At 28.6% G+C, this 25,199-nt stretch overlaps 1 protein-coding gene across 1 annotated transcript in view; it reads left to right on the forward strand.

The window, feature by feature from the left end:
- The window catches only part of LOC145190881 (dynein axonemal heavy chain 2-like), a 33,296-nt gene that overhangs the window by 6,536 nt on the left and 1,561 nt on the right, over positions 1-25,199 (forward strand). The window contains exons 14-64 of the mRNA XM_090066614.1: positions 1,912-2,269; positions 2,372-2,731; positions 3,364-3,888; positions 3,987-4,127; positions 4,703-5,002; positions 5,193-5,474; positions 5,912-6,315; positions 6,796-6,985; positions 7,858-8,038; positions 8,829-8,956; positions 9,262-9,414; positions 9,690-9,815; positions 9,919-10,019; positions 10,150-10,261; positions 10,367-10,484; positions 10,650-10,786; positions 10,946-11,086; positions 11,280-11,438; positions 11,564-11,716; positions 12,317-12,408; positions 12,613-12,811; positions 12,966-13,023; positions 13,168-13,334; positions 13,483-13,587; positions 13,738-13,833; positions 14,595-14,687; positions 14,844-14,929; positions 15,134-15,264; positions 15,362-15,511; positions 15,595-15,762; positions 15,919-16,079; positions 16,155-16,294; positions 16,445-16,574; positions 16,729-16,868; positions 16,961-17,048; positions 19,251-19,373; positions 19,471-19,729; positions 19,882-20,333; positions 20,458-20,950; positions 21,164-21,313; positions 21,411-21,543; positions 21,758-21,902; positions 22,015-22,214; positions 22,706-22,918; positions 23,002-23,102; positions 23,239-23,353; positions 23,553-23,643; positions 23,786-24,103; positions 24,293-24,484; positions 24,597-24,668; positions 24,888-25,150. Of these exons, the coding sequence (XP_089922740.1) occupies positions 1,912-2,269; positions 2,372-2,731; positions 3,364-3,888; positions 3,987-4,127; positions 4,703-5,002; positions 5,193-5,474; positions 5,912-6,315; positions 6,796-6,985; positions 7,858-8,038; positions 8,829-8,956; positions 9,262-9,414; positions 9,690-9,815; positions 9,919-10,019; positions 10,150-10,261; positions 10,367-10,484; positions 10,650-10,786; positions 10,946-11,086; positions 11,280-11,438; positions 11,564-11,716; positions 12,317-12,408; positions 12,613-12,811; positions 12,966-13,023; positions 13,168-13,334; positions 13,483-13,587; positions 13,738-13,833; positions 14,595-14,687; positions 14,844-14,929; positions 15,134-15,264; positions 15,362-15,511; positions 15,595-15,762; positions 15,919-16,079; positions 16,155-16,294; positions 16,445-16,574; positions 16,729-16,868; positions 16,961-17,048; positions 19,251-19,373; positions 19,471-19,729; positions 19,882-20,333; positions 20,458-20,950; positions 21,164-21,313; positions 21,411-21,543; positions 21,758-21,902; positions 22,015-22,214; positions 22,706-22,918; positions 23,002-23,102; positions 23,239-23,353; positions 23,553-23,643; positions 23,786-24,103; positions 24,293-24,484; positions 24,597-24,668; positions 24,888-25,150 (9,393 nt within the window). The remainder of the gene's footprint in view (positions 1-1,911; positions 2,270-2,371; positions 2,732-3,363; positions 3,889-3,986; positions 4,128-4,702; positions 5,003-5,192; positions 5,475-5,911; positions 6,316-6,795; positions 6,986-7,857; positions 8,039-8,828; positions 8,957-9,261; positions 9,415-9,689; positions 9,816-9,918; positions 10,020-10,149; positions 10,262-10,366; positions 10,485-10,649; positions 10,787-10,945; positions 11,087-11,279; positions 11,439-11,563; positions 11,717-12,316; positions 12,409-12,612; positions 12,812-12,965; positions 13,024-13,167; positions 13,335-13,482; positions 13,588-13,737; positions 13,834-14,594; positions 14,688-14,843; positions 14,930-15,133; positions 15,265-15,361; positions 15,512-15,594; positions 15,763-15,918; positions 16,080-16,154; positions 16,295-16,444; positions 16,575-16,728; positions 16,869-16,960; positions 17,049-19,250; positions 19,374-19,470; positions 19,730-19,881; positions 20,334-20,457; positions 20,951-21,163; positions 21,314-21,410; positions 21,544-21,757; positions 21,903-22,014; positions 22,215-22,705; positions 22,919-23,001; positions 23,103-23,238; positions 23,354-23,552; positions 23,644-23,785; positions 24,104-24,292; positions 24,485-24,596; positions 24,669-24,887; positions 25,151-25,199) is intronic.

Genomic DNA, 25,199 nt, shown 5'->3' on the forward strand with positions numbered 1-25,199 from the left:
CTTCTTTCAAGGGAATTTCTTTCAACAAACTGATTTTTAATTTTATAGAGGGGAGTTAACTCAGTCATTTATGGTATTATAATTTGTTTTATAAAAGTAGTCCACCTTGTTTTTTCTTGTCCTACTCATGTACTGCTTGTTTTTCCTTTAAGACTTTTTAAGACTAATTGGTGTTCTATTTCATTAGTTTTGTTTAGTATATTGACTTTAAGTTGTGTGGTACTTTCTATCATCTAGATCGCTTGGTTAATCTTTTTTATGGTCTTTATCATTATAATGGCTAAAATTTTCATTACAATACCTATCAATCAGAACACAATAATTGTACATTGAAAACTTTAAAACTTTTTACACAGTCACCTTCACAAACTATTCAAAATGTTCACATTTATATTATTAAATGACAATCAACATTTAAAAACCAAAATCAGTTATTTTCAGTTGTTATTCACAATAGAGCAAGAGATTTTTCAGTTTTCTCCTTTTTTTTCTTAAAAAAATTCCCCGAAGAAAAAAACCTTTTTTTAACAATCTGTCATAATATTTTTAAACACTAATGAAGTGAGCAATAATGAGGCTCATTTAACAACAATTGGAAGTTTAATATAAATATTCAATATTGATTTTTTAAATATGGGTGGGTGATTGTTATTTTTGAACTTTTTTCTACTCAAACTCAACTGATCTTCTTTCCATCTTTGTTTATTTCATTCTGGATAGAAAAATCATGATTGTTTTGAACACTGTTATTAGTTATATATGAACTTAAGGCTATTCAGAAGTCTTGTATAAAAATAAATATTACTATGTAAAATACATTGAAAACTACCATAGCGTTAATAAACAACATTTGATAATATTGGAATAATTGTGTTGTTTTTTAAATTGATGAGTTCAAAGAAAGATTTAAACCAAAATTCTGACATTAATGTCAACTTTTTTTCCTTCATGACCTTTTTAAATATTACTAGACAATATTCTACAACTATGCAGATAAAGTGAAAGTTGTCCATGGAATATACTAAAGATCACATCAAATATGGGAAATAAAACAAAATAAAATAACATGTGGAATGCCACTTTCCAATATTAAGAATCTGAGCTTCATTGGATTCTGCAGAAATATGGATGCATTATATTATATTTTAGAAGTTACTGCCGCTGTAGTGTCCTTTTATGTATGATATCATTAAAACCAGTATTGTAAATAAATGAGTAGCAGTTGAGCAACTGGTGGTAAATTTGATCAAAAGAATTCTAAGTGGTCTCAAGTTCTTTGCTTTAAGTTGGATTATATTAATATCCTAGGGAACAGGCCTCAAATTGATACTAAATTTTTATCCAATCTTTTTTATTTAGGTGGTCAAAGCATAGAAATAAGATTTTACATTTGGAACTCTTACACTGTTATTAAAATTAAAAATGTTACTCATGTTTCTTTTGAAAAAGCATATACTAGTATCAATGTAGTTATACTACATACAGAATATATACAGTATATATATATATATATATATATATATATATATATATATATATATATATATATATATATATATATATATATATATATATATATATATATATATAGTTAAATTACATATAGTAGCATCAATGTAATTCCTATTTCTTATTAGTAATCTTATGGAATCTAAAAAATTAGGTTTTCATTGATGTCTTTTTTTGTGGGCCCTTAAAAGAAAATAAAGCTTTTAATTTTGTTTCAAGGTTCAGGGTCAGTAAGCAGTTTGAAGTTTTTATTGTGTGTTTTAAAAATAATATGCTTTGATAATTAATTGTTTTTTTGCTATCAACATTAGAAAAGTGAAATAGTCAAAAAAAAATTTCTAATAACAAGTTTTATATGTAAGAATTACTAGGTATTAAATCTCAATGCTCCTTATTTTTCAGGTATACTGAAGTTGCAAATAATGTGCAGAAGGAAGAAACCATAATAAGCATGCAGTTTATACTTCTAGATTCTTCTCCTTTGAAGTTTTCTATTCTCTCCCATTGCAATGAGTGGCAAAATGGTTTCACAAGGGTATTAAAAGAAATGGGTACAACAAAGCTTTTAGAACTACACAACTATATGAAGAAAAACTCAAAGATTTTGAGAGCACCCCCTGAGAACCTAGACCAGTTAAAGGATAGCATCAGTTTACTTGAGGAGTTGCAATCTGATCTTTCAAATATTGAATCAAAAATCCCTCCTGTACATGAGCAATTCTTTATTCTTGAAAAATATGAAATTGAAGTATCTGAAGAGGTTGTCCATTTTATAAGGATCTCAATACTTAGTTTTAGACAGTTTTACATTTCTAGTGTTTTATTACGCTTACTTTGAACATATAAATTTTCCTTTTTGTAGGTTCAAGAACAACTGCAGACTCTGGGACCAGCATGGATTTCTTTTCAACAGTGCCTCATTGACTGTGAAGTAATGTTAAAAAAGAGTAAAGACAAATTCAAATCAGGTCTCCTCTTACAAGCTGAGGAGTTTAAAAAATCTGTAAATGCTCTAGTTGAAGAATTCACTCTTAGAGGACCTTTTACATCAAAAACATTTGTTGGAGAGGCTTTAGCCACAATTAAAGCATTTAAGCTCCAAATTGAGATAGAAATGTCTGAGGAGAAATCCCTACAAAGAGGTTTGCAAATATTTAAAATTGAACATCAAAACTCCAAAGCTTTGCAGTTGTTGGAAATGGATGTTAGCTATTTAGAACAGGTAAACCTGTTTATATAAATTTTAACTTTCTTTAAAAGTTTCAAGAGGTCAAAATCCAACATATCATCTACTTTTACATTTTCTTACAACATCTTGCAGCAATATAGCTCTTTCTTTGGTTTGTTAAAAATGGTTATGATTTCTAAACATTAATACAATGTAGTAATCCTCTAGTATTATTATTTAAAGCATTTCAGTAGATTTTATATAGTTACAAATCTCTCCATGTATATGTTTTTAAGTAAAGTATTTGTAATACCATACACATTATCTTATGAAAAAAATGGTTTTAGAAGAATCTTAAAAACTAAAATGCTGATTATTTGTTAACAATATGTTTTTATAACTAAAACTTTGTTTGTTTGAAATAGTGTACAACTTTTATAACTGTAACTTTGGTTGTTTTAAATAGTGTACAACTGATCTCTAGTACTCTTTAACTATATATCAAGTTTATTAATAAGTTGAAATAACAGTTTTAATTTCAATTCACATTTTCAGTAAATTTTGGATATAATTGCTTCCCCCCCCCCCCCCTCCAGCCCCATTTTTGATACAAGTCAATATAATTTTAATGAAACTTGTTTAAAATTTGTTTAAAAATTAAGGATTAGGAAAAAATTATTTTTTAGATTTGGCTGATAACTGAAGAATGGGAGATTTTATGGAGTCAATGGAAAACTGAAAAGTTTGCCAACCTAGTTACTACAGAAATGGAAAACACATCTCAACTTTTGTTTAAGAAATGCATCAAAATAAATAGAGAAATAAAAGATAAAAATTGGGAGATTAGTGAAACAATCAAATCTCGAATTGATCAATTTAATCGAACAATGCCTTTAATTCGAGACCTGAAAAATAATGCAATGAGAGAAAGACATTGGAACCAGATAAAATTTGAAGTACAAAAGCCTTTTGAACATCAAGAGGATGATTTTACTCTTGAAAAAATCATAGTTCTTGGTTTAGACCAATTTGCTGAACAAATCAGTGAAATAACTGGAGCTGCAAGTAAAGAATTATCAATTGAACAAATTATAAAAGATATTGCAAATGTTTGGGATTTACTGAATCTTGATGTTGTAGCATACAAGGATCGTGGCCATTTCAAGTTAAAAAGTACTGAAGAGATATTTCAGACTGTTGAAGATAATCAGGTTAGAATTCATTTTCACTGAATTTTTAGGAAGTTTGTATAATTAATTAAATATCAACAATTAATAGTTATCTAATTTCAATCAAAATACTTTTCCAGGTTATGTTGTTAACTATGAAAGCATCTCGTTATGTAAAACCTTTTGAGCAAGAAGTTGACAAGTGGGAGCGTACTCTTTCATTGATTGCAGAGGTCATTGAGTTAATTCTTACTGTACAAAGACAATGGATGTACTTGGAGGTAAAAAACAATTAAGAAGTAATGGTGATAAGGTCACACATTTTATGCTAGTTATACATTTTATTATGGTTACATATTTTGAACCCTCAATTAAATTCAGATATCATATAATGTACAAATGGGTTATAGTTCAGAAATATTGAGGTGGGTGGGCAAAGTATAATTTTAAAGAAAATTTAAAAATAATTTTAAAGAGGAAATTTTTTGTCATCGTATTTAAATGTATCTTTATGCACCAAGAAATGTAAGGCTCAATTCATGAGACAAACAAAAAATATTTTCTACATATTTTTTTAAAACTATTTAATGATTTGCATGGAATTTAAGTTTCTTAAGAAATCAATATGTGCTGTGACCCATTTTACATATCCAGCAGCAGGCTCATCCAGCAGCAGGTTCTTAACTAAAAATAATTTAGAAATATCTTTCAAACACAAAAAAAAAGTGCTATTTTACATATCCAGTAGTAGGTTCTTAATTAAAAATAGTTTAGAAATATTTTTCAAACAAAAGAAAAGTGCTATTTTTGAATGACAAGAATGGTCATTTAAAATTTTACAATATTGTTTTTATAGAATATTTTCCTTGGTGAAGACATTCGAAAGCAACTCCCTCGAGAATCTGCAGAATTTGATGAAGTCAACAATTCTTGGAAGACAATAATGAAACGACTTAACAAAGACAGAAATGTTTTGCAAGGTTGTCATTATCCAGGAATGATGGATTTACTAAATAATATGAATTTGAAGTTAGAAGAGATTCAAAAGTCATTAGACATGTACCTTGAGACAAAGAGGCAAATCTTTCCAAGATTTTATTTTCTTTCTAATGATGATCTGCTAGAGATATTGGGACAGTCAAAGAATCCAGAAGCAGTAAGATTCCATCTTTGAAATTGAAATAATAAAAATTCCTCTCAAATTTATTCTTTTTGGCAAAGTCTATAAAACAGCAATCTTAGTTCTGTTTCAATAATCTTTTTTGACACTTTACGTAAGTCACACACAAAAAATACTTTGAATGCAGTTGTTATGCATCTTTTTTTTATTTGTTCGTTTGTTTCAGGTTCAGCCACATTTAAACAAATGTTTTGACAATGTTAGATCATTGCAGATGAGTAAGCTGGGTTTAAGTTTAAAGCAAGAAGCATTTGGCATGTATTCTTCAGATGGCGAGTATATAGAATTTTTACATCCAGTGTTACTTGAAGGGCCTGTTGAGTCTTGGCTATGTGATATTGAACATAGTATGCGATCTACATTAAAAGAGTTACTTAAAAATTGTAGATTAGGGCTCAAAAAAGTTGGTACAAAACGTGAGAAGTGGATTAAAGAGTGGGCTGGACAGGTTATTTTTCAATTATTCATTCTTCATTGTTTTCAAGTAACTGGAAGTCTTGACCTTCCCACCATACATTTTTACTGATTTTTTAATTAATACTTATCAATCTCCTTTTTAAATCACCCATATGAACTATCCCATATTGTCAGTTGACAAGTAAAACTCCTTAAGTGACACTGCAGCTAATTGCACTTAATGAGTTTTACTTGTCAATAGACGATATGAACCCATATAAAACTCATAAATTGCTACAATTCCCATATAAATCTCCTATATGAATGAACTTTACTGCTCTTCCAATAGTAATCAAATACATTAAGCAAAAAAAAACTCTAGAATGTTAAATCAAATGAGGCTAATAGAAAAATTGTTTGCTCTTTAATTATGCATGTATTTAAGATTGAAAACATAATTTTTTACAAAGCTTCTGATTGCATTTTCAGTTGATAATAATTGCCAGTCAAATCCAATGGACATCTGACTGTACTAAAGCATTAATGGCAATGAAAGATAAAGAAGATAAAAAAACATTAAAGAATCTTCGAAAGAAACAAATCTTTATGCTAAACAAACTTTCTGAACTGGTCCGTGGTAATTTAACGAAGTTGCAACGGCTAAAGCTTGTTGCCTTGGTTACAATTGAAGTGCATGCAAGAGATGTAATTGAGAAAATGATTAAGTCAGGATGCTCAGATGTCAATGCATTTGACTGGTTGATGCAGTTGCGTTTGTATTGGGAAAAAGATGTAGATGATTGTGTTGTTTGTCAAACAAATACTCAGTTTAAGTATGGCTATGAATATTTGGGAAATTCTGGTAGATTGGTCATCACGCCTCTAACTGATCGGTAACAAATTTTACAAATTTGTTTTATGACACTTTCTTTGAATATGATTTTTAAATTGTGCAAGTTTTATTTTTTTGTATTTAATTTGGACAATTTTGCTAAGTTTTAGTTTCCCATCAGCTTTATGTTTAATGAAGTTAGTTACTTTATTCTGGAATGTTTTAAGGACAAATGCTTGCATTTAAAACAAACTTTTTTATTTTGAAAATTTTATTAAAATGTCAAGTAAATACTGAGTTTTCAGCTTCACATGATTTAAAAAATGACATGCTTAGAAATATTTTGTGTTTTTCTGCCTAGTTTTAAATTTCAATTAAAACACTTAACTCAAAACACAATACTTAAAAACATTTTTAGAAACAGTTCCCATTTAAATCAATCACATAGAAATTTTGTAATGCTATGTTTTTTGTTGTTATTATTTAGTTATTCTTGTTTGTATTTTAATACGTTCTTCTTTTCTTTGAAATTTTTATGTAGATGCTACATGACTCTTACAACTGCTTTGCATTTGCATCGAGGTGGTAGTCCTAAAGGTCCAGCTGGGACTGGAAAAACAGAAACTGTCAAGGACTTAGGAAAAGCTTTAGGAGCATATGTAATTGTAGTGAACTGTTCTGAGGGTTTAGACTTTAGATCAATGGGTAGAATGTACAGTGGCCTTTCTCAGGTGAAAATTTTGAACACTCCTAACAATTTGTTTATTCAGGTTTTTTTTAACATTCAAGAAAATGTGATTAATGACTCTTATAGACTATGTTTTTAACCAGTTTCACACTATTTGACTTAGTTATAAAATACTTTATATGTAATAAAATTATCAAATACTTAATTGTAGAAAGTTATGCATTCTACTTTTTATTGAAAACATGCTTAAAAATCTTATTTATTTGTAAAGATCTTGTTATAAATTATGATTGCTTTTTATTATTTTTTTGTAAAATCAACTCCTTAATGGAAAAACTTTTGATACTTACAATTTTAAACTAAGCACCTTTAACATGAACTATTTTAACAAGGAAGTCCTGAGGCAATTCACAAGTTATGTTTAAAAAAATTTTATCTGTTAAATTGTCTAATGCAGGTATTTTTTAAACATACCCACTTCTTATTGCTGTAGTCTTTGTTTTCTTAAGAAAGTAAACAAATTTTTCTTTAAATTACAAGTCTATGTTATTTTTTTAAAAAAAGGTACCAATTTTTTTAGAGTCATGTCAAAACTTCTTTAAGCTTCTACTTACAATTGAGTTGCATAAAATAGTTTAGAACAATTTAAAAAGATTTTAAAAATAAACATTTTTTCATACAGACTTGTTTACTTTAATGATATAATATAATGAAAAAAAAAAAAAAAAAGAAAAATAATCACAAACTGTTGTTAGTTTTTCATATTGTGTTAAAAATTTAAACCAATTTTTAAGTGTTTTTTTCTTACCTATTAATGAATTGTGATGTAAACTTTTTTACTATTGCTTATGCATTTGTATTGCTGGTGCCAATTCTGCATGAATTTTTTCATAAACATCTTTTTTGGCTCACTAGACTGGAGCATGGGGTTGTTTTGATGAATTCAATCGTATCAATATTGAGGTTTTGTCTGTTGTTGCTCAGCAGATTTTATCTATACTAACAGCTCTTTCAAGTGGTTTGCAAAAGTTTATTTTTGAAGGTCGTGAGATCAATTTGATTTGGTCATGTGGTATCTTTATCACAATGAACCCTGGTATAATTCTCAATTATTTTAAGTTATTTAAATTAAATAATTTTCTTTTGAAAAATTTACATTGTTTTTGATGTTTTTTTTTTAAATTACTACTTTAACCTAGTTTAACCTAATTTAAAAAATTAGTCTCTTTTCAGTACTTTTCATGATTTTTTTATATATACATACATATATACTTGCTGCCAGTTTCTCTTTTTTCAGAAGTCTTTCTATTTTCTTGTTCTTTAAAAACATTGAGCACTTTCTATTTTCTATGTTCTGTTTTGAACATTGAGCACTAATTTAGTAAAATACACTAATACAATTTACATCCAATTTAAAAAACCTATTGCAAATAATAAGTATTCAAGATTTGAATAATAAATAATGTGGTTTGTTATAAGTCATTATATTATATACTAAAGCATAACATGCCTAAACAACTTTTTTTCATAAATGTAAGCCAAAATAACCCCTTATTTTCAAAATATATTAGAAATGAACAACTAAGATGAGAGAATCACTATGAGTTAAGATTATAAAATTTTCAGCAAAGTCAAAAATTAGCCTATGCAAAACTTATTAAAACATTATTTTGAAAAAGTTTCATCTGCAAAACAACACTACCAAAAAACTGTTAGAGTGAAAAAGGTGAAAAGATGAAGCAAAAAATTAATAATGAATTTCCTAAATAAGACTACAGTTAAAAAACTATTTAAATAGTACTGAAAAGAGACTAGTTTTTTAAATTTAACTATATATTTACTAATATTAAAGAAAATTCTTTTAAAGTTTTTTGCAATTTTTATAGGATATGCTGGTAGAACTGAATTGCCAGATAATTTGAAAAGCATGTTTCGACCAATATCAATGGTGGTTCCTGACTCTGCTATGATAGCTGAAATTATTTTATTTGCAGAAGGTTTCAATAATACTAAGGTATTTAATTTGACTTTGTATTATAATACTTTAGAATGGAAAATTAATTGTCCTTTTTAATTGTTTTTTAACTACTTAAGATTAATTATTTGTGGTCTATTATTTACTATTAATTGTTATTTAATTAAATATTATGGTTAATTATCCGTTAAGTTTTAGATTTATAAAGTTGTTTTAGATAAGTTTTAATTCAACCTTTCTAATCCATTTTAATTTTGAAATAAGTTCTTAAGAAAATTCAACTTAACAAGGAGGTTTCAAATTTGCATTTCATTTTGTGTGTATGCAATTGTTTGAAATTATAGGTGTTAGCAAAAAAAGTTGACACACTTTATTCTTTGGCTGTGCAGCAGCTATCAAAGCAAGACCATTATGATTTTGGCTTAAGAGCATTAACCTCACTGTTGCGTTATGCAGGGAAAAAGAAGAGAACAATGTCCACACTTTCTGATGAGGAGGTGTATTTAATATGCTTTTTAGTTTAGTTCAGTTTTGTATAAATTTCTGATTTCTTATTTTAAAGATTCTATATTTTGTAAATTTCTCAATGTTAGGTGATGTGATAAATAAAATAAATTAAGTAAACAAGACATTTAGAATGCATGGCTCTTACTTGTTTCTATGAAGCACAAATATAGCACTCTTAAAAAGCTTCTTAAAAATGTCAAACTGAGTTTCATGAGTTACACTAAATATTTAAAAGAAGAGAAAATTTTACTTTTTTTTTTTTTAGGTAATATTGATTTCTATGAAGGACATGAACGTTGCAAAGCTGACATCTCAAGATTTACTTTTGTTTGATGGAATAATGTCTGATTTGTTTCCTGGTATTGACACTCCAAACAATGATTATAGCAAGGTATGTACTAAAGTACTGTTTTTAAATAATTTAGATGCATGAGTTATGCATAATTCTTAAGATTCTCTGTTTAAAAAAGGTTTTATGTTTAAGTGTCATTTAGTTTACAGCTGCAATTGAGAAAGAGCTGAAAAATAAAGGCTATCAATGTCACCCTAAAACATTGCAAAAGATTATTGAACTTTATGAGACTAAAACTACAAGGCAAGTATAACAAAATTTCAAAGAAAAGAAAAATGTATTAAAATAGTAACAAGAATAAATATTAACAACAAAAAATACAACATACGAATTAAAATATTTTGAAATTTTAAGGTATTCAAAATATATTTAGGCATGCAACAATGATTGTTGGGAAAACTGGTGCAGGCAAAAGTGTTATATGGCGTACACTTCAAGCAACTCTTTCTTCAATGAAAGGCCTGCCAGGATTTAATAGTGTTAAAGTATATTACTAAGATTTCTTTTGAGTATGCAGCAGATTTTTGTTTTTATTCTTGGAATAAATAAAAAACCTATTTGTTTTGTAATTTCTTATTTTCTTTTTACAGGATTTTCCAATTAATCCAAAATCTATTTCTTTGGGTGAGTTATATGGAGAGTTTGACTTGCTCTCAAATGAATGGACAGATGGTGTTTTATCATCTGTAATGAGAATCACTTGCTCAGGTTTACTTTCTTAACAAATGTTTTCAATTTAAATATTTCTATTGCTTTTTAAATAGTTTTTTTCCGATGAAAATGTAACATTTATTTGTTGATTGATAAAAGAATTAATGTTCAGATGAAAGCCAAAATATAGGTTTTTTTAAATAAAACTTTTTTTAAAACTAGATGAGAAATCTGATGAGAAATGGATAGTGTTTGATGGCCCAGTTGACACACTATGGATTGAATCTATGAACTCTGTAATGGATGATAACAAAGTGTTGACTTTAATAAATGGCGAGCGCATATCTTTACCTGAACAAGTTAGTTTATATCCTTTCTATAATATTTTTTATGCACATTTTAAAAAATAAGATATTGTTGATTTTTTTTGTTAATACAAGGTATATGTGTGATTTTCTTAACTTTTGGGATTCTTTTGCTGCTTGTTCCTAAAGAATAAGTTTTAAATTAATTTTTAGGTTTCATTACTATTTGAGTGCGAAAACCTTTCAGTTGCATCACCAGCTACTGTCAGTCGTTGTGGTATGGTTTATACTGATTATGCTGATATTGGTTGGCAACCCTTTGTATCCTCTTGGTTAGAAAAGAGGAATGATAAAGTATAGTAATGTTTTAAGATGTTGTAAAAAGTTTTTTGAGTAACAAATGTTTTGCATTAGTTTAGTATAAAGTTTCCCATTTAATTGCCGAAACTTGATTCGGTCATAATAAATGTCATTCTATAGTAATGTTTTAAATTTTAAAATGTCTTAAAATTATGCAGTTATTATGAGTGATAAAACTAATATTTAGGCAAGTGAAGCAATTTTACAATTGTTATTCAGCAAGTATGTTCAGAGAGTGCTTGATTTCAAAAAATCTAGTTGCATGGAATTGGTGTCCATATCTGAACTAAACTCTATTGAATCACTATGTGCACTATTGAATGCTTTATTAACGGAAGAAAATGGTGTATGTCTGTGTCATTTTATTCATTGTAATTATATATTTAATGCATAAAGTATGCCCATCAGATGTATTCTATTTTTAATCTGTGCTAAGGAGATTTTAGAGATAATCCTCTGATTTATTTTTAGGTTAACTCATTTGATCCAGAAAGTTTTTCCAAAATGATTGAGTTTTGGTTTTGGTTTTCTCTGATTTGGTCAGTGTGTGGATCTGTGGATGAAGATAGTAGGAAAAAAGTTGACAATTTCCTTAGAGATTTAGAAGGGCAGTTCCCAGCAAAGGTTTACTTTATGTAAACTGTATTGTGCATAATATTATTGAAAAACTAATGATATTGTTCGCTTCACCATTTCTTGAAATTTTTACACAATGATAATGAAACAAAATGCATTTAGTGTGCAACAATTTTAAAATAAATGATTTGTTTTGTATAAAAAAATTTATGCATAAATAAAATTTAGGTATACTAAAGAGGCTTTTATGAATTCTGCTTGGATTAAAACTCTAAAATTTTAGTTCTGATATTGCATAATACTCATGATTTGAATATTTTATTAGATGCTCAACTTTAATACTTGACTATCAAGGCACTATTTGTTTTAACAAATATATCTTTATAGATCTAATATAACATGATAGATGTTCTATATTTATTAAAGTATATGGTATATTTCAACAAATATAACAAACCCTTATAAAATGAAGAAATGTATTTTAACAAATCTGAAGAAATATAATGTATGCTAATAAACAAGATTAAACATCTGACATTTTAATTTTTTCAACATAAGTTATTGTAACTTGATTTTTTAACATAAACATTAACCTACATAATCTGTTATTGCTTTTTCTTCCACTTTTAAAAATTATTCTCTTTTAAGGATACAGTTTATGAGTACTACGTAGATCCTAAACAAAAATCATGGACGTCCTGGGAAGATCAGCTAAGATCTGGGTGGCGAATATCTCCTAAGTAAAAACTTTAAGTTTGTTTTTATAAATTTATGTTTTTATAGTTTTGTAAATTTATGTTACAAAAATTGTATCAAAAGTTATTTTTTTAAACTAAAATTATGATAGTAATGATAATAAAATGTGCTAAATACATGGTGTTAATAAGTTAAAATGTTAATTAATGTTGTATAAATTTGTTAATAAAAGCATTTTAATTCTGCAGCATTCCATTCTATAAAATTATGGTTCCAACTGTTGACTCGATTCGTTACAATTTTTTGTTAAATACACTAATTAAAGCCAAACGCCCAGTTTTACTCACAGGACTTGTTGGCACAGGAAAGACATCTGTTGTTCAAAGAATTTTGGACTCTTTGGATAGTAATACTTGGACTATGCTGACTATAAATATGTCTGCTCAGGTTGTTTGCCTTTTTTTTTTTTTTGTTAGTTTTAGGAAAAAACCATATATTTCAGAAACTACTTAATTTATTGATGTGCAAATGTCATTGAAAACTGTTGTTAATATTTTAAAATACTACTACATTCCATTTTTTAATTGGAAATGTGTTTTAGACTACTTCAAATAATGTACAACAAATAGTTGAAACTAAAGTTGAAAAAAGAACAAAAGGTTTGTTATTGAATTTTTTTCTTATTCTAAAGATTTTTTAAAATAAAATAGTTGTAGGACCATTATGTAACAGTTCTGCAATAGTTATCTTATTTTCTTTGGAGTTTTAACATTTATAATTTAATTTTTATATTTTGTTAATAGGTATCTATGTTCCTATTGGTGGTAAACAGATGATTACTTTCATGGATGATTTGAATATGCCTGCTAAAGATTTATATGGATCACAACCTCCACTTGAATTAGTCCGTCAGTGGATTGATTATGGATTTTGGTATGATCGCCAAAAGCAAACCACAAAGTGCATCAAGGTTGTTTTATATGTTTGATTGTCATCTTATTTTATTTGCATATTACACTAAGCTTTTTTAAAAATGTTAATATCTATTTCATTCTGTTCAATATTGGGAAAAGCATGCTTACATAAGAATTATGTTAGCATTTTCTTTTTATTCAAAGGATATGCTTTTAATTGCGGCTATGGGTCCACCTGGTGGAGGAAGAACAGTTATTTCAAAAAGGCTGCAAAGTAGATTCAACTTAATTAACATGACATTCCCTCAAGTAAACTTTGGATAAAATTTTTTTGTCTGAGAATGTTTTTACAGTATTTTTAGAGTTCATTAAAAAACTCTTTTAAAGATTTAGTTAGCAAATATTTTTGATGAAAAGTTTTTTACCTCAGAACTGTTTACATGAATTTTTTTTAAAAAGGAAAGTCAAATTAAAAGAATTTTTGGGACCATGATTAATCAAAAACTTCAGGAATTTGAAGAAGAAGTCAAGGCAACTGGTGAAATAATTACTCAGGTATAGCATTATAATCATTTTTTGTAGTAAGTTTTTATGTTATATAAAAGTAGAAACATTAAAAGGCTTTTCTTTGGTTTTGATTATTAGATTTATATTGTGTGTTTAGTTGTCTTAAACTATTGTTTTGATTATATGTTTGTTTTTATGAAGCTGTTGTAAATCCGGCTGTAAAGTACTCTCAAAGATTTTTAAGAATGTACAAAGCATTGATATTTTTCAGAATTGATTATTTAACTTGCAATACATTTTAAATCATCTTAAAAGTAAAAATAACTCCATATCCATTCATAAATTTAACATGATCAGGAAGAATACAGAAGGATTTCATTACCAATTTACCAATGTGGGCACTTAAGATATCAGCACTCAAAAAATTAGCAAAGGAGATTTTCTACTTCTTATTTTTTTTCCTTTTTCTCTTTCATCTAAAACAAAAACAGATCCATTGAAAACATTGGAAAAGGTGACTAATAATATGGTAATCTTTGATTTCTGATTGTTTATTCATCTACAAACAAGTTCTAAATACTAACACCAAAGTATAACATAAAAACATTTAAAAGTCATTTAGCTGCAATTTAATTTCAACTTGAATTGCTTGCATTTAAAGTATCAAACTATTCTTAGGAAATGTTATTCATAATTCGTTGTTGTTGTTTAAAGTTTATTTTATGATTATCATTAAGTGTTGTGTTATGCTAACAAAATGTTCATTACGTTAACAAATGTTTTTTACAATTTATTCTATTCACATTAAGGCAACTATTGATATATACAATTCGATTGTACAAACAATGTTACCAACTCCTACCAAGATTCATTATTTATTCAATTTAAGAGATATATCTAAGGTATTTTGCTTTTTTGATAAAAAGTCCATATTACATTTAAATCTCTGTTGTATAATTCAATTTTATGATATTGATTTATTTTCTACTAAAACGTTAGTTATAGTATCCTTGCTGTGTTATATTTCATTTGTTCAAGTATTTTTAAATTTTGAAAAGGTATTTCAAGGTTTGCTTCGCGCAAATAAAAGTTACCATGATACAAAAAGCAGTATAACTAGACTTTGGGTTCATGAATGCTTTCGGTAATTTTGTTTGTGTAATTATAGTTTTAAATGTACTACAATTAGATTTTTAAGCCTTTAGTTTTATTGCATTGGTTGTTAAATCAGTGCCTTAATCCTCATAATGTTTTTTGAGAGTTTTTAACATAACAATTAATGATAAGTATATTTTAAATTATTTTGTTAATTAAGTTGGTAGCATAAATGAAAGATTTTCTGTTTTAGAGTTTTTGCTGACAGACTTATTAATGAAACTGATCGAGATTCATTTATAGCACTTTTAAGTGAAAAATTAGGAACAATGTTTGATTTCTCCTATCATAACTTATGCCCTAATAAAATCCCACCCATTTTTGGTGAGTTTGTTATGATATAAGAAAGAATATATTTCTGTCTTTCTCCTTTTGTCTGACTAAAACCAGTACAATTCTATGTTGATTTATTTCATTTCAGGTGATTTTTTGAAAGGAAATGGTGTCTATGAAGATATAATTGACTTTAAAGGTTTAAAAGCCTTAATGGAAGAGAGACTTGAAGATTATAATTTGGAGCCTGGAGTTATATCAATGGATTTAGTATTATTTAGAGATGCAATTGAGCATGGTATTATATTTCCTTAACTATCTTTCTAAATTTGTTTTGAGCCAAGTAAACCAACAACATTTTTTCTTTAATTTTTAAAAAAGTTTCACGAATTATTCGGGTCATTGGTCAGCCTCGTGGCAATATGCTTCTTATTGGTGTGGGAGGCAGTGGAAGGCAGAGTTTAACTAAGTTAGCATCTTACATTCTTGGCTATAAAGTCTTTATGATTGAAGTCACTAAACATTATGGAAATCAAGAGTTCCATGAAGGTAAGAAAGTATTTTATCTAGCTTCAAAAAACTTCTTTAAGTTTTGAAATAATTGTATACAAACAAATGTACATATGATTTTCTAATTGATTAGTTTCTAATAAAGTCAAAAAAGATAAAATATGATTTTTTTTCTTCCTATTTTGTTTATCATAGATTTAAGAAAGCTGTATTATCAGGCTGGTGTTGAAGAAAAACCAACAGTTTTTGTATTCTCAGATACCCAAGTTGCTGATGAATCATTCTTAGAAGATCTTAATAATGCTTTAAGTAGTGGTGATGTACCTAATCTATACAATGCAGAGGAGTTTGAAGAGGTTAACTGTATTATACTAATCTAAAAGTTTCAGCATAGTCTGTGAGAACAAATCTCAATTAATTTTTTTTTACAGATCAGATCTGCACTTATAAACAAAACACGGCTTGAGGGTTTGTCAGACAATCCTGAAGCAATATTCAAATATTTTATTGAGAATGTTCGGGCTAATCTTCATGTAATTTTATGCATGAGTCCTGTGGGAGACCCATTTAGGTAACCTAGTTCTTAAAGAGGTTTGATTTAATTCAAATATAATAAAAAATACTTAACACTCATTGTTAAAAATTAAGAAAAAGTCCTAATTTTTGATAATGTGTGGCAAGTATTTTTTATAAAATTTTTAAAAATATCTTTCCTATTTAGGAATCGTATTCGACAATACCCAGCATTTGTTAATTGCACTACAATTGATTGGTTCAGCGAGTGGCCACATGATGCCCTCATGGAAGTTGCTGAAAAATACCTAGATGTTATGCATATTGGAACTGTAGAGGTTTTTATTTGTCTTATTAAAATATTTTTGACTTTTCAAGAAATTTAGAGCTTCTTAATATTTTGGTACATTTTTCTTTTATTCAAATTTAAAATAAAATTTTAACTTTTATTAAGGAGCGGAGAAAGTTTATTGAGCTAATGTGTTCCTTTAGATAAAATCAAACCTATCACAAATATTTGCTGTTATACACCAATCAGTAGCAGAAATGTCTCGCAAAATGATGTTTGAACTGAAGAGACATAATTATGTTACACCCACTAACTATCTAGAGTTAGTGGTTGGATATAAAAGGTCTAATCACAATATTTTGAATTTAAACAGCCATGATTTTTAATGTCATTATTTTGCTCTTATCTTTTATTTATTCTTTTAATCTCTTTCAGTTTGTTAGCAGAGAAGAGTAAATTGCTTGGAGATGCTGCAGAAAAGCTGAAGAATGGTTTAAAAAAGATCGATGATACAAGAGAAAAGGTGTTAAGAGTTTAATCAAAACTAATGCAGCATCATACTGTTATGATAAATGAACTATTTGATTTCAATATGTAACAAATTTTTATTTTTGTTTTGTCTTTGGGTTGAAAGTGTGTTTTTCTACCTCATTTTGCCAAAAACAAATAGATAATAGCTGTTGTTCCACAAACACTTTGCTTCTGTGACTGAGACAACAATATCTTGAGAAAGTTCTCAATTTTTATTGAATGAGTATTCTTCTAGAATATTCCTGAACTGCTAGAATTGTCCAGATGATCCAAGAATTTTCCAGAATATTCTAGAATTTTCAAGAAACCTTTAAAACATTCAAGAAACCTGTAGAACTTTCAAGAAACTTCTAGAACTTTCTAGAATGCTCTTGAACTGTCTTAAAGTAGTTATGCAAGTATAAAAGCACAGGTGACTGAAACCAACACTTCAGTTCATGCAGTTATTGAATAAAAGAATAACAAATTGTATTTGCATCAAGAGGTTGTTTGCATCTGACAGACACATTTTGCTATGTCTGTGGCGAGTTTATCAAAAATAGAGCTAAAATGTACTCTGTGGAAAGATATCCAAAAATGTGTGAGGCTACAAAGCATATTTGGGCATACCGTTTGGGGATCAGGTCTAATTTATATATATATATTTCCTTTATTTTTCCACACTAAAATCATGAAAAAATTTTCATAATGCAGAACAGTTTAATAAAAAGAGAAGATTAAATACTTGGTAACTAATATTATATGATAATAGTAAAAATATAGTTTTTACTACTGTAAAATTATATTGTAAATTATATGTAAGTGAATTTTATTTGAAGTTCAATAAAAACCAGGCAGTGGTTAAATTAAGACCAGACTGTGGAAATCCTGCTCAGTGGTAGTGAACAGGATTTCCACTTAATTAATTGGGTTGGGTGGGGGTCAAAACATGATCAAATGATGTAAAATTTTGTACATATTCCTATTTTTCCAAAAAAATAAAATAGAAAGGGAGAAAAAAATTTTTTTTCCAATTGTCTAATATATTTAGATATAGATAATTTAACATTTCCCATACCACTGATGAAATGTATCTTTATTTTTTAGCTTATGTTAATAATTATGTTTTCAATCTGCTTTTTTTACAGGTTGGTACACAGGGGAAAACAGTACTATGAGATTTGCAATCCCCCAAATTTGAAGGAAACCTATTGATCACTCAAGCAATTGCTTTTTCTTCAAAATAAACCCTTCTAAACATCAAGCAGGCAAAAGTACAGCTGCTATAATATATCCTTACCTTCTGTAATCCATAGCATCAGTGCCACACTTCTCTAAGGTTCCCATACCCACTCCTCCTAAGAGAGGGCGGCAGTTTTTACAAAAGAAAAGTAGTTCAGAAGAAGATGAAGACACTGGCTCAGACTTCAGAGACAATACTGAGCAGAGAAATCCATACTACCCCAACCAAGAAGATATCAATGACTTGATCAGAGATCTTGATCTTATGAAGTCAAATGCCAAGCTTTTAATGTCAAGACTCAGTGTGCACATATCAGGTTAGAGAAGATGCCACCAGCATTTTTCAAGCTTTTTCTTTAGTCAAGATGAGCTTTACTTTTGCAACAATGTGACCGGTTTGTTTGAGGCAATTGGAAATGCTCACAACAACTATGAGTGGTAGCTCTTTATATATAACTCATGCAGAAACCTTAAAGCAGTGGTCTTCATAACTGGAGTAAGTATCTTTCGATTGCTCACTCTCTCCAGCTCAAAGAAGAATACAAGAGTTTTAAGTTCAAGCACTTCCACCAATATATATTGAACTTTTAACTCAATTGGGGGCTGATTTATGAAAGTAGTCTGCAATATAAGCATAAATCTAGAAAAACTACTCATTTTTAATGTTTTTATTGTATGGCTTATGTAATTCTAGAATAAATAAATGCTATTATTGCATCGTATGTTGTTTTGTATCTATTTTGTACATATTAAACTTCAAATTTGCAACTTTTTCCACTTATGATAATAGGTAAATTTCATAAATATCATTATCCTGGGCACAAAAGCAAAATTAGAAATGGATACAAGTATTATTTCATATTTTCTAGAAATAAGGTAGTAGAAAATAACAATTTTAACTCAATGACAAAATCTTTGTAAATTTTTTTTGTAAAGTTTCCTAAATGTCAACTTTATCTAAAATTAATTTTAGGTAGAAGTTATGTCAGTGGAGTTAGAGGAAGCAAAAGTGCAAGTTGCACAGTTCCAGAAACAGTGCGAAGAATTTCTTGTAACAATTGTTCAACAAAAACGTGAAGCTGATGAACAGCAGAAAGTTTGAAAATTCTTTTGATAGTTTGAATTTTTGATCACTTTTTAGATGATGTTGATAACATTACTATTTATGTTTGCATCTTTGTTTCCCTTTTTAGTCTGTTTCAATACGAAGCGAGAAGATTGCAGAGGAAGAAGTTAAGTGTAGAGCAATTGCAGATGCAGCTCAACTTGAGTTGGATGAGGCCATTCCAGCTCTTCAGGAAGCCATAAAAGCTCTGGAATCATTGAACAAAAAGGATATGACTGAAATCAAATCCTACGCAAAGCCCCCCCCTTTAGTTGAAAAAGTACTTGAAGCTGTGATGATATTAAAAGGAAGTGATCCAACATGGGTTGAAGCCAAGCGTCAACTTGGTAATTTTTATTTATTCATTTGTATTTTTATGTACATTAAGTCTCTATGTTTTTCTTTTCAAAAATAATCTGTAGTTGAACTGTTAATTTTCTTTTAAAAAAACACAAGAATAAATCTGATTATCAATTTATAGAAATTTTTACAAACATAGGTGATTCAAACTTCATTTACAAATTAATTAACTTTGATAAAGACAATATGAGTGATCGTGTACTGAAGAAAATAGGAACATATTGCGCTCAAGTAGATTTTCAGCCTGATGTTGTTGGCCGTGTTTCATCAGCAGCTAAATCCCTTTGCATGTGGGTGAGAGCAATGGAAGTTTATGGACGCATATATAGAGTAGTTGAACCAAAGAAACTGCGACTGGCAAATGCTACAGCACAGCTAGAAGAAAAACAAAAATCTTTAGCAGATGCTAAAACAAAACTCAAAGAAGTAACAGACAAAATTGAAGAATTGAAGAGAGATTATGATAAAAGGCTTTCCCAAAAAGAAGAGCTTTCATGTAAAGCAAAAATGTTGGAATTAAAGCTTGATAGAGCCGCAAAACTTGTTTCAGGGTTGGGGGGAGAACGAGAGAGATGGGAAGGAAGTGTTGCTGTGAGTTTTTCATTTCTTAGTTGCTTGTAAAAAAATTTATAAAAGTTTTGAAAATATATTAAAAGAAAACTTTCCTTTTACAATTTGATATATATAATTCAACTAATTTGTTTTTGGTGTTAAGATCTTAGAAGAAAGCATTACTTATCTTGTTGGTGATTGTTTGCTTGCAGCTGCATTTCTGTCCTATGCAGGCCCATTTCTTTCTAATTATCGTGATGATCTTGTCAAACAAACATGGCTTGTGTTAATACGCAAGCTTAAAGTTCCATGTAATCCAGATTTCTCATTTGCATATTTCATGGCAAAACCAACTCAGGTGCGTGAATGGAATATTCAAGGTCTTCCTTCAGATTTATTTTCAACAGAAAATGGATGCATTGTCACACGTGGCACTAGGTGGCCTCTTATGGTGGATCCTCAAGGTCAAGCTATTAAATGGATTAAAAATATGGAAGGGAAACAAAATCTTAAGATTATTGATTTGCAGCAATCAGATTTCTTGAGAACTCTTGAAAATGCAATTCAATTTGGTTTTCCTGTATTACTTCAGAATGTGTTTGAAGAGTTAGACCCCTCTCTGACTCCTGTGCTAAACAAATCTATAATAAAACATGGTAAGTAATATACTCAAGTTTTTAAATATAAATGATTTAAAGGTTGTAATAGTTAGCAATATGAAGAGAGTTTATTCAGCTTTCAGTAGATAGTTCTTTACACCTTTTTTGTTTTTGTCTGAAATCTAGGAAATTTATTTTGATATTTTAAAGAATACATTTTTTTGAAAAGAAAATTAACAAATATAACTATATGCTGTGATTTTATTATAGGTGGTCAAATGTTAATAAAACTTGGGGACAAAGAAGTTGATTACAATTCAGAATTCAAATTTTACATTTGCACTAAACTTAGCAACCCACATTATACTCCAGAAATCTCTACAAAGACCACAATTGTAAATTTTGCTGTAAAAGAACAAGGTTTTTTGTTTTAACTATATGTTTCAATTCAACCTCTTTTTTTTTTTAAATATACAAAAATTTTGTTAAAAATAAGAAATTCTACTTAATTTTTTAGGTCTTGAGGCACAGCTATTAGGTATTGTTGTGCGTAAGGAGCGGCCAGAGCTTGAAGAACAGAAAGATTCACTTGTTATTAATATTGCTGCTGGCAAGAAGAGGCTTGAAGAGCTTGAAGATGAAATCCTTAGGTTTGATCCATATAAGTTTATTTTTTACATTTTAATTTTTTTTTTTTTTATTCGATTTAGTTTTCCCTTACTGCTAATTTAATTTTATCAAGTTTCTAAAAAATTTTATTAAAACTCTAAATTTATAAAGTTTTATAAAAAAACAGTTATAAAAAAATATTTAAAAAAATAATTTATATGTAATAGGGAACAATATTGTTTATGTTTTCTATAGACTTTTAAACCATGCTCAAGGATCGCTTTTGGATGATGAACAGCTGGTAAACACATTACATTCCTCAAAAATAACATCATCTCAAATTTCTGAACAATTGGATGTAAGTGAGCAGACAGAAAGAAGGATTGATGCAGCACGAGAGGTTTTTCTTTAATTGTTTTTCTTGAACAATCAATTTCTATATTGTTGCAGTATTTTTTAGGCAAGGGTGATGAATTTTGCATGAAAAATTCTAAAAATATTGTTTCTTTTAGGGCTACAGACTCTCTGCTCAGAGAGCATCTACACTTTTTTTTGTTCTAAATGACCTTGGCCGTATTGATCCTATGTATCAATTTTCATTGGATGGGTACATTGAACTTTTCAACAACTCAATAGATAAAAGCAAAAAAAGTCAAAAGCTAGAGGAAAGAATTCAAAACCTAAATGAGTTTCACACATATGCAGTGTACAGGTAAAAATTTCTTAACAATTTTAGGTTACTTTTTAATTTAAGTCAAATTTTTTTACTTACTTTTTAGTTTAACTTAGTAAAAATACTAAAAGTAAAAATACTAAAAATTAAATTTAAATAAAAAAATAAATTTAAGTAAAAATACTAGTTTTTTAGTCAAATTTATGACATTTATAATTCTGGTCTATAAACTTTACTCTCTCTTAGTAATCTCAAAGTTCAATTTCACATTGCGTGTGAAGTGTTAAGATTTATCTTGTTATTTTACTTTTACATTTATTATTTATCATTTGATAGACTTTTTACCATCATAAATTTCTGTTTCTAAAGCTGGATATTATTTTTACAAGAGTGAAACAAGTATAGTGAGAACTTGGCTATTAAGGCCAAAAGAAGAAGAAAAAAAAGAAGTAACCATACCATTGAGTAAATATCTAAGGTTTAATCTCTCTGTATGATAAATGTTTAAAAAAATGGAACTTTTTTTTTAGATATACTTGCCGCGGTTTATTTGAAAAGCACAAGCTGCTTTTCTCTTTTCAGATGTGTGCCAAGATTCTCGAAGCATCAGGGAAAATTAATATTGATGAATACAATTTCTTTTTACGGGGAGGAGTGGTGCTAGATAGAGAGGAGCAAATGGATAATCCATGTTCTTCATGGCTATCTGATGCAGCATGGGATAACATTACAGAACTTGATAAGTTTGTGTTTAATTTATAAATAAATTCATTCAACATACATTTTATTGTCATTTTTAAATTTTTGTTTGATTTTATCATCAAAGGCTACCAAATTTTCATGGAGTAATTGCATCCTTTGAACAGTTCTCACGTGACTGGAATGAATGGTTCATATCTGCAGAGCCAGAAAATACTCCTCTTATAGGTCTATTTTTTTCTGATCATTTTGCATTTTATTCAAACTTTTTTTTCAGTTTGTTTTTTAAAGTTATAAATCAAACTACTTTTCTTACTCACCTTCAGGAAAGTTTTTCTTTTTTAATTATTTTTGTATATTTTAGCTGAATGGCAAAATAGTTGCAATGAGCTGCAACGAATGTTAATCATTCGCTCATTAAGACCAGACAGAGTTGGATTTTGTGCTACATCATTTATAATTAATAATTTAGGACCCAAGTAAATCTATTGTCATGCGTATTTTATTAAATGCACTTTATAATCTCACTCTGAATCTATATTGTTTTATTTTTCTTATGACAGTTTGTAATAAGTTTTCTTGGTATGGTTAATTGAACATTTATAACTGCTTAATTACTTATTTAAATCCTAAAAAACTAACAAATTTTTTTAACAAGACTATTGTAATTAATTTAAGATTTGTAGAGCCACCAGTGCTTGACATGAGGGCTGTTTTAGATGATTCTAATACAAGAACACCACTTATAATTGTGCTTTCACCAGGCGTAGTAAGCTTTTTTTTCTTATTATACCAACAGCTTTGGTTTTAGTAACTTAAAATATTTTTGTTAGAGGAGAAGCATTAATGTGTGTTTCATCCAATCTTTTCTTCGATCAACGTTTTGCATTATTGCATTTTTTTATTAACAGGATCCCACAGCATCTTTGTTGCAACTTGCAGAATCATGTGGGATGGTTAATCGTTTTCACGTACTTTCACTTGGACAAGGTCAAGCACCAATTGCAACTCGTATGCTTAAGGAAGGCGTGCAAGAAGGCAATTGGGTCTTTTTAGCTAACTGTCATCTATGTTTGAGTTGGATGCCACATTTAGATAAACTTGTCGAACAACTTCAGGTTGAGAAACCACATCCAGACTTCAGACTATGGCTAAGTAGCAGTCCTCATCCAAGTTTTCCTATATCAATATTACAAGCTGGTATCAAGATGACAACAGAACCTCCTAAGGTATACTAAATCAGTATTAATTCTTAAAGTATTTGTAGTGGTGTCAATGCATAAAAGTATTTGAATAAAAAGTTGGAATCTGATATTGGATTCCAACTTTTACTTGATGCAGGTTAGTTAATATTTTCAGCCAAGTAAAGTTTTAAAACCCGAACAAATAATTTTATTTCATTTAATCTTATTTTTTAGGGTTTGAAATCTAACTTGAAGCGATTGTATCAACTTGTAACTGAGCAGCAGTTCGTACGCTGTCGTCACCAAGAAAAGTACAAGAAGCTATTGTTTTCTCTTTGTTTTTTTCATAGTGTTTTGCTTGAAAGAAAAAAGTTTTTGCAGCTGGGATGGAACATATCTTATTCATTTAATGACTCAGATTTCGAAGTAAGATTAGACTTTTACTATGTTGCAGTGAGCATATAAGATGTACACACACCTATGTGGGTGTTATATCTCTTTATATATGTATGTATATGCTAGTTTTTTTCATGATTAGGTATCAGAAAATCTACTGAGTATATATCTTGATGAATATGATCTCACACCTTGGGATGCTCTTAAATACTTGGTAAATAATTGGTTCATAGTATCTATTTTGTTTTCATGTGAATTGTTGGAATTTCTAAGTGAATTTCTACTGTTTAATTAAAATCGATTGTGGCCACTTGCAGTTCCTCATTTTGTGTGCCAGGTGTTGTTTTATACCAATTTTAAATTTTTTGGTTTTTTTTTATTTACTTCTTTAAATTGAATTATAGTTTACTAATTTTGACATTTAAATTGATAGATAGCTGGTGTAAATTACGGAGGACATGTAACGGACGAATGGGATCGTCGCCTGCTAATGACTTACATAGGTGATTGCTTTAACGATAACGTTCTCGCAGTACCTTTTTACAAGCTTTCTACAAATAACTACTACTACATTCCTAAGGACGGTGATTTGCGAGCGTATCGTGAGTTTGTTAGCATGCTTCCTAATATTGATAATCCAGACACATTTGGACAGACACCAAATGCTGACATTGCCTGCCAAATACGAGAAACAAGGTTTATACAAAATGTTTTGTACGAAAAAAGTTGTCAAAAATATAAAACT

Source organism: Hydra viridissima, unplaced genomic scaffold (genome assembly GCF_058129835.1).
Source record: "Hydra viridissima isolate aposymbiotic clone 2 unplaced genomic scaffold, HvirCarnegie_v1 scaffold_11, whole genome shotgun sequence".
Classification (NCBI taxonomy): Eukaryota; Metazoa; Cnidaria; class Hydrozoa; order Anthoathecata; family Hydridae; genus Hydra; species Hydra viridissima.